This window comes from Athene cunicularia (assembly GCF_003259725.1).
Source record: "Athene cunicularia isolate RWA chromosome 7 unlocalized genomic scaffold, athCun1 chr7_part1, whole genome shotgun sequence".
Lineage (NCBI taxonomy): Eukaryota > Metazoa > Chordata > Aves > Strigiformes > Strigidae > Athene > Athene cunicularia.
Window position 1 is genome coordinate 8,719,155 of NW_020799107.1, and position 12,921 is coordinate 8,732,075.

At 41.6% G+C, this 12,921-nt stretch overlaps 1 protein-coding gene across 1 annotated transcript in view; it reads right to left on the minus strand.

Annotated features, from left to right (window-relative positions):
* The window catches only part of ABCA12 (ATP binding cassette subfamily A member 12), a 113,019-nt gene that overhangs the window by 27,129 nt on the left and 72,969 nt on the right, over positions 1-12,921 (minus strand). The window contains exons 25-34 of the mRNA XM_026852412.1: positions 10,218-10,332; positions 8,567-8,896; positions 7,731-7,800; positions 7,495-7,629; positions 6,636-6,791; positions 5,691-5,868; positions 3,949-4,167; positions 3,102-3,298; positions 2,540-2,700; positions 703-927 (exon numbers count right to left, since the gene is read on the minus strand). Of these exons, the coding sequence (XP_026708213.1) occupies positions 703-927; positions 2,540-2,700; positions 3,102-3,298; positions 3,949-4,167; positions 5,691-5,868; positions 6,636-6,791; positions 7,495-7,629; positions 7,731-7,800; positions 8,567-8,896; positions 10,218-10,332 (1,786 nt within the window). The remainder of the gene's footprint in view (positions 1-702; positions 928-2,539; positions 2,701-3,101; positions 3,299-3,948; positions 4,168-5,690; positions 5,869-6,635; positions 6,792-7,494; positions 7,630-7,730; positions 7,801-8,566; positions 8,897-10,217; positions 10,333-12,921) is intronic.

Genomic DNA, 12,921 nt, shown 5'->3' on the forward strand with positions numbered 1-12,921 from the left:
CGGCCGTCCGGAGAGAGCAGTGAAGCAAAGACGACGGATGCCAGCGAAGAAGATAGCTGCCTCCTGGAATCCTCGCCGGCAGGAGCAGCGCAGGAACCCAGACCGGTGATCTGTACTCCCCCATTCCCTCTATCTCCCTCTTTTCCTTTTTTCTGTTAAGAAATGTAAAGCATATTATATTGCTTGTCACAGCTTGCTCTGTACTTAGCCAGTTATCATGTGTTCAATTAGTGCATTGTAGGTAGTTAATAAATGCTTGAACTTGGAGACTTGTTGTCCGCTCCAATTTGCAAATCTGAGTCACTTGTCCCCCTCGCTGGAGCGGGACGTGACACCTCCCTGCTGACTGCATCTGTAGACAAACCCAGATTTACGGAGACCAGGAGAAAAGTTCAAAGAGAAACACATCATTGCCCTCTCTCCTTAGTCTAACTCCAGTATCTCATTTTCTGGGTAAAATGCCAAAAACCTGTTAGCAATGTGAGTCAGTGGTACACTTTCTGCATTAGTGTATGTATAGATTGATGAATACATTTACACACTCACACGTTCATAAGTGTAACACAGTGAACAACTCAACCACTTCTTCTCCTGCTTGCAACTCTCACATCCAAAACATACCACTGGAAAGCAGAGCTACACAGTGCTGTGAAGTTAATCTCTGTAACATTTCATTAAACTGAGCAGATCCTGAGCTCATACCTCTTCCACGGTTGTGTTTGAAATTCCGTAGCAACCAAGGTGAAGATCACTTAAGCTGGTATCAAGGGCTCTGAGAAGTGCCTGGTAGGCCCCTGAAACTGTGGACTGGAAGGGGGGAAGCACGTACACGAGCTCTCCACCAATATCCTCCTTGAGATAAGCCTCTGGGAGGTGGGACTGGATCAAGGAGGTCACTGCTGTGGTGTCACACTCTTCTATCATGTTCTGAAAAAGGAGGAAAACACTCTGTGGTCACTGAGAGGGCTGCAAGGTCTAATTTCCTACTGCAGGATTTAGTCCAAATCCTGTCCCAGACCATAATCAGTAGGTGATCTCAGTCCAGGTACGCAACATTTCAAGTTAAATATCAAAAGGAGATGAAAGTCGGTTTCTGGCCCTTGAAGAAGGAGGTGTGGCACTGTACCCATCTTGGTCCATCCAAGACCTCCCTTGGGCTCCCTCTGCCTACAGGGATACTGGGATTGGGCTGAATCAACCACTTTGCACTAGCTAGAGGTTTTGTGGTACAGCAGAGAAAAAGCCAAGCCACAAGAGGGCCGACACCTGAACTTAGCTACCAGGACAAATACACGTTTTTTCCCATGAAAAACAGGGCGTGCACACGTGTCTTCTTAAACTTTCTCTATCTAAACAGCTAGCAATTTGAAAGAGGGACTGATCTCCTATGGTATCTGCACATTATTCTGTGTGTTGGAGCTACCAAGAGGACTTAATAAATGCTATCAAGGGCAGAGTTCCCCTCTCCTTGCAAGCAAAAGTATTTTCCCCCAGACCAGATACTATCAACAGACTCTTCCCATCTGCTGCCTCACACTCTGCACCCAGCCTTGACTTTAACCCTCAAGGAGACCCTGTTCTTCTTTAACAAAGCAGAGCACTGACATTCCTGTTCTCTGAGGGCCACAGCAGCTGGTGCAGTGGCCCTGCTGGAAAGCCTCCCTCTGCTTTGAGGGAAGTGGGGGCCACATGTTCTGCTAGAACCTCTCGTGAGAAACAGCGTGCTCAAGTACAGATCCTCAATAGTTGTTTGGTACCACTAACATCCTTGGATCTGTCACTCAGCTCCTGCCAATACAGCCTTAAGTGCCGGCATCCCTGAAAAAGCCTTGATGGCCCCACTCAGAGACAAAGCTGCTGAGAGCTCTAGCTCAGCTCTACATGGGCTCACAAACAGGAGAATCTCTGCCTCTGCCCCCAGCAGTGCCTGCTGTGGTGACTGTGCTAACAGGACACCAGCAGGGAAAGGAGAATAGAAAAGACTGCATCATGCACCTGGATAGAGGAAGCTAAAGTCCAGACCTCTGCCTTGTCTATTAGAGCTGCAGGGCTCTGTGTAGAGGGGCTGAAGCTAAGACTCCTGTGTTTTGGGGAACTCCCCATATAGACTGTCGTTCCTTTCCCCAGGAAACTTATTTATAAAAAAGCATGTGAATTCCAGCATGGGACAGGCAGAGCAAGCCAGAGAGCAGAGTGGACTGTACCCCAGGTATCTCACTGGTTGAAGCATATGAAAAACTGATCTTACTGTCAGCCCAAGGAAACAGTCCAGCATATTCTTGAACCTGTGTGGCCAAACCCAAGGCTTTAAACCCAAAAGGCATCCCATGTTCACCCAGGCATAAACTGGTTGTATAAAGAAGTTATTTTATGAAGGTGAAATTATACTGGAACAACCATCCCACTGCATACATCTAAGACTGAGATGAACCTTCTGCAGCATGCTTCATATCTGACGTGTCTCCTTCCTGCCGGTCATACGACTGATTCAGTTTCCCACCCAAGATGCTGAAAATTTAGGACCAGATCAGGCACAAACCTTCTTTTTAGTGAGTGTCAGGTGGTATCCATCACCAAAAGTTTCCTTGAGGTAGAATGGTGAACCACAACATTTGAGCCCTCCATGCTCTAGGAAGGCGATTCGGTCACTCAGAACTTCTGCTTCATCCAAGTGGTGTGTTGAGAGAATGATGGTTCTGCCTGGAAAACACAAAGCTGCTGTCAGCCACTACAGAATAAACACACATGATTACATGAGACAGGTGAAAGCTACGCTGAATGAGGGGACACAGAACATTAGTTGAAAAATTGACTGTGTTTTTTTGTAATTATTAGTGAAATTGGATAAAAGGCAACATTAGAGACAAGCTGAAAGTTACTGTATTGTAAATTGTGCCTTATGGTAAAGTTACTTTTCAAATGACACTGTGAATTTACAGAAACCAACCAGGATGCACCCAGGGGGCCTCCAAAATCCCAGTCTCCCACAATTCATTCTCTGTGGTCTCCAAAACCCACAGTTCAAAGCCACCGATACCATACTTGCAAAAGTGACAAGAATCACCTTTGCCAGTGGGCAGAATCTCATCTCATCATAGTACCTTTTTTATTCTTGGAGATAATTTCCCAAATACTTCTCCGAGAGCATGGATCCACCCCTGTGGTTGGTTCATCTAGTATCACCACCCTTGATCCACCCAGGAGAGCAATAGCTATTGATAACTTCCTCTTCATCCCTCCAGATAGGGAGCCAGCTAGCTTGTGACGATGGCTGTACAGTCCAGTCTCCTTCAAAGTCCTTGAAAACAAAGAAAAAACAACCCCCAAATGTTGTCCTTCAGGCATCTTTTAAAAGCAGGGGATCTGAAAATATCAAAAAAACCCATAACTGCAAATGAAAAACTGCTCAAGTATGGACTGCTCTACTGAATGGTTACAGTGCAGGGAGATGATTCACCCTGTAGCTCAGTCACTGGGATTTTAATTTAAAACATTTTTTAGGATGCTTTCACAGTTTCCATCTGACAAGTCAAGGTTAAAGGCTCAACCTCGTCAACTGAGGACACCAAGATCCAAACTCCCTGGGATGTTCTGGCTGCTTCACTTCTCCACAGAACCAATAAAGCAGACATCATCTTTCTGACTGGTTGATTAAATCTCTTTCTGGGGCAAATTGTAAAGCAGCAAAGACTAGACCCTTACACCTATAATTTCATCTCCAAAGAACTGCCACTGAAGCTTGTAAACCCCCTGGAGAAGAGACCTTGTTTTCTTAGAGCCACAGACATCTATGTATTCCTCTAGTCAGACCAAGGCATTATTTGAACTCTACGCTGGGTCTGCAACAGTCCTCAAAACCATTTATTTGAGCTTTGCAGTGGCAATGACACTACTACACAATAACTTAGACAGCCTGCTCTCCCTTCTTCAACCCTGCTATTTTTATACCTCTTCACTTCTTGGTAGAGCTCCTGTTTACTCCAGTGAGGGACTTTGATATACCCATAGAGCAGCAGGTGTTCCTTTGTGGTGAGGTAGTTAAAAAGCACGTTGTGCTGCATACACACACCCATGTTCTTCCTGATAACTTCCTGGTCAGTCCTGATGTCCTTGCCATACACAAAGATAGTACCTGATGATGTAGGGAACAACCCGGTCAAAATAGATCTGAAAGGGAAAAATAAATAGAAAAGCAAGTTAGAAAAAGGAGAAAGTCATAGGTAATCTTTTCACATGGTCCTGTACCTATCATCACTTTCAAAGTTTCCTTACATCACTATCACACTTCTTCCAGCCGGAGACTACGACCATGCTTTGGCAGAGCGGTGGTCAATTAACATCAAATGACATCCTTGTACCCCCCTGTGGGAACACATATGCAAGTCCCAAGCTCACACACTGAACTCTGGTTCCTTTTCACCTTTACTTCTATCGTCTTCAGCCTTCCTCTCCCTAAGTCAGACTATTGCATATTCTATACATTAATACTCATGAATACCCTTGACTTCCAATTTAATCACTAGGAATTCATACAATGCAGTTATTCTTCATTCTTTGAGGTTTGTCTGCATTATCCAAACAGCCTTGCATTGCTAACCACAACAGAGATTGAAAGCCACATCTTCATCTTACTAACCACATCAGAGCATGGAAATGTTGTTTCACTGCCATTATTAAGAAGAAATAGGAGAGGACTTCCCAAAGACACCTCACAGTGGGCAGCACTTTCATCTAGTTCAAGCAAATAATTACCTACCTAGCAATACCCAACAGACCCGACTCAAACACTCTCTGCTCATAATAACTACTTGCACATTATAGATCATTGTTGGCCCTGCCCAGCTGGGACTAAAGGGAGAAGATGCATCTCAGACTACCCTTCACCTTCCCAGAGCTTCTCTTTCTCCTGGGACTTTTAACCATCATTAAAAAGGAAAGAAGTAACCTGTAACCTTACTCAGGATTTGAAGCCTGAGCTAAGTTTCAAGAATCTACTTTTCTGCACTTCACCTTTGTCTACACTTTGCAAACAGGATACGAGATGAATTGATAATAAGCTGAGATGAAGCACACATCTGTCTTACTGGTTTTGGATCTTCTAAGGCTTCTATTTATCAGTTTAATGTTGCTTTCAGAGTAATGCACATATATATCAGTGGAGAAATCAAGTTCTACAGGTCTGTTTTAGTGCTGTTATCTAACAACTCAAATAATAATTTATAAATGGCAAGGTTGGAAGGACTGAAAGGCCAGTGTATTAACCCACTGCCATTCCAGCCCAACCAACACATGAGTTTGTACAGCTGAAGTATACCTTTATTAAGCTTCTTGCTAATATCCCTTCAGCTTTGGTGTGTGCACAAGCTACCCACAGCTTTCAGAACAATCTAACCCCAGGCACCAAAGTGTCATGGAACAAAACGCTAGAACAGTTGCTGTGCAGTGTATTACAGTATCCTACCACATTAAAAAGCATGCTCCTAAGCAGAAAAGAACCTTTAATTCTAATAGATGAAGGGACTGCTGAGGTCATCCATGAGCAAGATAAAACTACAAGAGAGATTTGGCCTAATAAAGTATCTTATTCAGTCTCCCAACACTGCACAGTCCCACTTGTGCTCTCATTCACCCAATCATACCCCAAAGTATTAAAAAAAAAAAAAAAAAAAAGCAGCTTAAAGGATACACACATGGTTGTAGTTTTCCCAGCTCCATTGTGTCCCAGCAGGGAAGTGATATTCCCTTCATAGAAGTTGAGGCTAAGGTTGTCCACTGCAGCTTTGGATCCATAAACCTTTGTTATACCATGGAGGGAGACTCCCAAGGTGAGATCAGTGGGCTCTGGTTCCAGGTGAGGCAGGGGAGCACCTTTGACACCAAAGAGAAGGGTCATTTACTGCACTGCAGTAGGTGTTTGTGCTACTTTTTTCACCTGAGAGATGAGCAAGGCTTTAACAAACAAAATACAGCAAATGTAGGTGCCTTTCAGCTAGGAATGTAGAGAATATTTCACAGAATCTGTATAATTTTGAGCTCCCTGGCATTTCTACTTTTTACTTCTGCAGCTTCTAATAACTCCTGACAATAAGCATTAATCACTTTTGAAAAGGTCTCATATTTAGATGGTTTAGAGCACCTAACCTAATTTACACTAAGCAAGCACAGAAAATTAGAGGACATATAGCAAAACTACTGAGTTATCTTCAGTTAGGTAGAATCAGCAAGCTTTTATGTGTGATCTCACAGTATTTTACAGGCTAAATATTTAAAGAGAGGAACAAAGAAGCACATATCCCTTTTGATAAGTGGAAACCTCTCTTTGCACAAACATAAGTGTATTCCTACACAGAGCATTGCAGAGTGAGATATACACATCTAAGATAACTGCCCAACTACAACACACACAAACATGTATGTGATTATCAGTACTAGATTTCCACACCAAATAGGAGGAACAAGTATAATTTAAATGCCAAATCTCCATTCAGGAAAGTAACAGCTTCCAGTTTTCCTTGCGCTACAAAATAAGGATCAATACAGAAATGTGCTTTCTGAGTGTGGTGCCCCTTTACAAATTTGGCTTCATTTATCTAAGACATAAGTTAGTATCGCTACCCCATCTAGCATTCACATACATATCTTATTGTTGAGGGTGGCTTCTTTCCTTAACATCAGTTTGGTGAAAAGAAGGCCTCTTCGTGTCTCATTCCAGAAGGGGAGGTAACTGTTGTATTCAACCCAGTAAGATGGAAGCAAAGGGAAATACCAGGGAGCAGCCATGCCATATCTACCTGCAAGGAAAAGAGGAATCTTGTTCAGGTATCCATTTCTGAAGAAATATCATTATTGGGGTGCACTCAAAACAGCAAAAATAAACTCCACAGAGATCTCTCCCCTCTTGATGTGCTCACCTACTACTGATACTTGCTAGAGAATCTGCCCACTGACACAATAGGAAGCATTTGCTAATTTGTTATTCTGAGTAACTTTATAGCTGGAGGGCAGGAGTACTTTACATTTTCCACTGGGTAGATTTCTGTATGCCAGTGGACTGCTTCATTAGGTGGGAAAGAAAAGCAAAAGACAAATGTACTGGCTCTTGCCTAAGGCACGAATTACTTTTTGAAATCAAATGATATAAGTAACAAAACACAAAATCACTCAACTGACAAATGCAGGCTAACATGCTCTGTTCTCATTTTCACTGAGCAGACTGCAAACACATCCTCCCATGTCCTTGGCTTCAGCTTCTTCAGGAGACCCACCTACCCATGTGATAAGCAGAGGAATCCTAATTCTCCCTTTCTCTGCCCTGTCTCAGTTTCATTAATAGTTTCAGTAATCTACAAAGTCATGCTCAATTTGATCTAGAAACAGAGGTATTCTGTGTGTGCAGGCTGTCTTACTGCCTGTACCACGGAATCAGTCAGTCTTGTATTTGTTATTTTCCAGAAGAGACAGTACAGTGCCAGCCTCAATGCTTTTTATCCTTACCTGGGAAAACATTCCTTATATACCATCCCAGGATGAAGTAAATGAAAGAATCTATCAGAATGAGCCAGCACATCCAGCCAAAGGAAGTGTTGTCTCCAATCATTGGGGACTTATACATGTTGTCCCACTGCAGACCTGCAGAAAGGAATTTAGAAATACAAACAGAATCCATACTAGTTAATGAAATGTCACAACCACGGGAACTCAAAGCCTAGTTTTGTCTACAATAAACATACCTATGCCCTGTGCCTCGTATCGAGCGATGTATTGACTTGCATAACTGAATGCAGTTGGAGACAACAGACTCTGTGGAATAAACAAAATTGAAAACAAAGAATTTATGAATTAGTCTCAAAGAGAAATCAAGTCAGTCAACCAATCAGGTACCTCATTAGCTCGGTCCAGTAGCCAGAAAAATCAGTGGGTTTCTTTTTCCAACAGTCATGCAGAGCACTGGCTCAGGCTTATGACAGGTAACACTTCTTGTGATGGGCTGCAATGTCTTCTTAGAGCCTGCCCACTTTTTGCTTCCAATTTCATCTCTCATATGGGGCTTTATTTCAGGCTTTTGAAATACAGACTGAATTCTGGAACTTAACACCTACCTATTTCCACCCTTGATAAGAAACAAGGCTTTATATTTATTTCCATGGCTAGGAATCCGAGATGCATGAAACTAAAGGATGAGCAGAGGCAGTCCTCCTTCACAGCCCTGTTACCTGAACTCCTCACTGAGGCAGCCTCATTTTTCACAGTGCTTTTGCTTTGCAGTTCGAAAGGGCACAGTGCATAGGTCAAGCTACTCTGATTCAGCTGGCAGGTAGAAACTCACTAAAATTCCACATGTATTCCTTTCAGTCATGGGACACAACTAATTCTAGGTCTCCCTCAAACAGGCCATGGCCAACTTTCCTGTCATGCTGTTGTACCTGTCAACACCCACTGATGGAATTTAGAAAGGCACCCAACTCATGTATATTTGTGACACGAGCTATAATAAAAGCTGACGTTTATTGAAGGTGAGTGTCTGCTTCCACACCCATGGTTCCTGTCATTGAAAAGCAGAACTTACCAGTAGGCTCTTCACAGAGAAGCTCAAATGATTCTCAATGACAAGCAAAACGATGAAGGGGAAGAAGGTGAGGATGTACACGAGACTGCCCACCAAGGCTGCTATGTTGGTGTTGTTGAAGAAAACACTGATGAAGTAGCTCATAGCTATGATTGACAGGCTGTAGTCCATAAGGTACAGGAACAGGAGCACTGTGTTTGTTTTGGGAAGAATGTCACCCACTTTTAGAACAACGATGAGGAAGGTGACAGTAATTAGAAGAAAGATGGCGCACTCTATGAACCAGGCGATGAAATGGCTGCTGGCATTAACACCCATCATTTTCATGTACTACAGAAAGAAAGGTGAAAAAAGGAATCATAAGTGACAAACGTTTATTAAGATATCTTGCTGCTGATATTGAACTGTTTCTTTTTTCAGTTTCTGCACAGTTTCTTTCATACTGTGGCACACTGCATGTTGATAACCAGGGAGAAACCATGCCCTCACATTTCTGGAATGCCTAGGTTTGCAAAGCAGTCTATTGCAAAAGAACAGCACAGACAGGATCTACAAGTATAAATTGTCACAGCCCACAAGCTCCAAAGCAACTTCTGGCTTTAGATTTGTATCTTTTCTAACACATTTTGGTAATTTTTAAAAATAATGCTAGTTGATCCAGTGGCTTGAGTGTAAAAGCTCTTAAGTATCTTTGAAACTAAACTATTTCTCACACAACACTAAGACAACAAATAATAGCTAAATGACCATGGTTATAAGGAAGCAATATTGATTTATATTAGCTGATGATTGAGTCCACAAGACTTGTACAAAACTGTAAATTTGTATTGGTAAATCCAAAAGAAACTATAGGTGCTGGTGTCGTGTAGATTATTACACACCTAAAAAGATTACTGACACACAGGATCTTAGACAGTGAAACTGGGTTCCCTAAACTAGAGTAAGGGGGTGTCAGCTAGCCACTGCGGTTCACTCATTTTTGATCTCACCACAGTTCACAGAGTGCCCTTCATTGGAAATGTTTTTGGTGAATCAGGATTTGTTTCCATGGTATTGGATAAAAAACAAATCTGCCCAAGCTTTTGTTGCTTGCTGAAGCTTAGTTTTACAAAAGTTCTTTGCTGCTCATCTCTGTTGACGGTGTTCACACTGAAAACCTGAGTTAATTTAATAAATTCCCTATGTCTCAATGTCATTTCTTTTCCAATAGGCAACCTGAATGAAGAACTTCATTTCAGAGGAGCTGATGTAATATGTAGCACCTTCTGAAATATGAAGTGTAATAACTTCAAAGATAGGAAATAAGTCACTTTTCATGTCTTTGTCCCCAATAGGTATGACTCAAAGACAATTTTTAGAGAGCTTTAAGTCTTCAGAAAACTTGTAATTTTGTGAGGTCCCCATGTTTCCAGCGTTCAGAACTGCAAAGCAATATTCTCACCACTTGAAGGGCAAATGCCCTGCATTTCTATGGTTTTGAGCTTGGTTACAATGTCAGAATTCAAACACTGCAGGTCAAACAATAGGTATTTGGAATATTATTTTCCTTAATGCTTGTTTTGCTCCATTTAATATTGCATAGGAGACATACTACACACTAATAAGGAAAATCTGTTTATAATTTTGCACGCCCCAGAAAGTTTAACCGTACCTCATAAAGCCTCAGATCTTTCTCTTGAACAAGTGTTTTAACAAAATCAGCTATAAACAGCACCCAGGCAGCCATCAGAGCAAATGGAAGAGAGTAGGTCACACTGGTTAAGAACCTGTAAAAGGCAAATGCAGGCTTTAGCTGAATACAAAATGTTCTTGGGATTAAGGCTTTATACAGAGTATATTTTTCAGAATAATACTTTGGCACAGAGAAAAGACATGCTTATATTTCAAAATGTGGAGTATAATTAATAATTACAAAAAAGGCTATTTTGCCATTGCACTGGATTTTCTATTCAGGAAACTCCTGACTGTTCAAATTTTTTCTTTTTCTTTTTCTTTTTCTTTTTCTTTTTCTTTTTCTTTTTCTTTTTCTTTTTCTTTTTCTTTTTCTTTTTCTTTTTCTTTTTCTTTTTCTTTTTCTTTTTCTTTTTCTTTTTCTTTTTCATTACAGAGGGATTTCCAGATGCATTCTGGAAGTTTTGCTCAGCAGCACCATTGGCAGGAGCAGGAACCACCATGGGCAGTGGCACCTCCTTGCTCTCTGAGGGGGTGCATCCTATTCTGAAACTTCACAGCAGTCAGCTGTAATTCACAGTTCTGTTAATAGATATAATGGCCAAATTTTGGTATTGGGCCATATTTCCCTGGTGCCAGAGTTTGGCTATAGGTGCTTTCAGAGTGTCTGTCCTATTACCCTGTGGGACAGGTATTGCAGATCCAGGTCTACAATGTGGGCTTCACAAATCTTGGCTCCTCACTTTAGTTAAAACCTTCTTCCTGTACCAAACGTGCATAGAGAAAAGACAACAGTGGCCAACAGTAAATTTCTTCTTTTCTGTTGGAAAACAAGTTTTTATCATCGTATCTAACAGGGCTTATGTTTTCCTTCCTCATTTCTAAACCTGGCTTAAAAAATAGTCAGTGTTATTCCTGGGAAAAGTTTAATGTACAATAGAGTAAGAAATTAATGTGGCTAAATTTTTTCTTAATTTTTTTAATGTGTAAAGCTGAAAATTTCTCATAAACCAGTGCTTTCAGGAAATGCTTCCATACAAATGAAGCCATATTTATAAAGAACACTGAAAAGGCATTTCAGTAGCTCTACTAGTTCTTTATTCTTTGTTTTTTTCACTACCAGCTTGTGCATGATCTGCCACCTATTAAAAATTCAGTGTTTCCCAACACCTTCTGTGTACTGGTGTGTATATATACATATATATATATATATATATATATATATATACATATTCCCTTCCTTTCCCTACAGGTTGGTAACTAGGAGATAACAATTGATAAACAGCTATTTTATGATGACTTCTACTGGATGCAAATCCATAGCCTTTAGGTATTTTAATAATTGAGCAAACTCCTGAACCTGGGGTGAGGAGGGAAACCCGAAGGCAAGCAGTTTTCTCAGCTGCCCGAGAACAAGAAGAGGAGCAGATAGCAGTGTAGTAAATGCCTCAGCAGCCAGTTAATGGTTGCACAAAACTATCTCACAGCAATAACCCACGTATTTGCTGCAAGAAGTTGACACTTGGTTTGAATGCTTACCGCGTGTGCACTTTCAGGCACTCTGCATGATGTTACCTTGAGAAGACATTAGAGGTCCCCAGTTGTCTTAAGTGACAGGCTGACACAGAAGATTAATGGGTCTGCTATAGGTCCTATAGCTATAGCTCCCATATAGTAGTTTAGCTCATGCAGTAGACACACAGCCTTTTCAATGGGAAGAGCTCCTAGGTCTAGTCTGTACTTTTGGTCCAAGGGAGACTTCTCATGTCAGGGTGGAGTGACCACCCAACCCACCAGTACTAGTTGTTGAGCACTCGTCAGTGCTTTGATGGACACTGAAATCCCTTCCCTGTGTGTTTTTCACTCAGTTTGGCTACCAGCTGTGGTCAGGGTAATAATTCTGAGGAAGTATCATGTTGCCAGCTTTCCAACACAAACCAAAATTGCCTTGCCAGAGGGGCAGGTCCTCAGCTGTGAGAGATTCACTTCTCTTTACTGCATTTGGCAGAGATGCAGTTTATACTAGCTGCAGATCTGGCTCAAGATGAGTGGAAAGGAAGATGATCCAAAACTTTTTGATCTGCTTCACCATTCAAAACTTATTCTGGTCCACACACAGTTCACTCTGCACTGCTCTGTGTAACAGGCTGTTAATGCTGGCAACTCAGTGCATCAAAAGCTCTGCTGTCGTCCCTCATTATTGCAGAGAGAAATGGTATAATTTCATCTTCCCTCTTATCCTTAAAGCACCTGAGAGGCACCTGTATTGAGAACTATTCACTACACACTGAACATTAGCTAGAATCACTGGAAGGAGTAACAAATACCACAGCTGGATAGCAATCTCTAAGAACAAAGCTCGTAAACCTAAAGACTCCTTTTTTTTCCCCCAATAAATAAATGTTCTAAGTTCTGCTGCACTGTCTGTATGTATACACCTGCAGAACAAGCCAATACTCATATTTAACCCAAGTCCTGCCAACCCCAGCCTCAGTTCCACCATGTGTAGTAAAACAGGGACAGCGAATTTTACCTGCTGTAACATCTATAGTTACCATGACGATTCAGGTACATACAGAGCACTGAAAACAAAAGATTAGGCAAACTAAACATAGAACATTTATGCTAAAGCAAAATTCCATCTTTCGTTCAGACCCTTGGGAAAAAAAAAAACAAAAACCAAC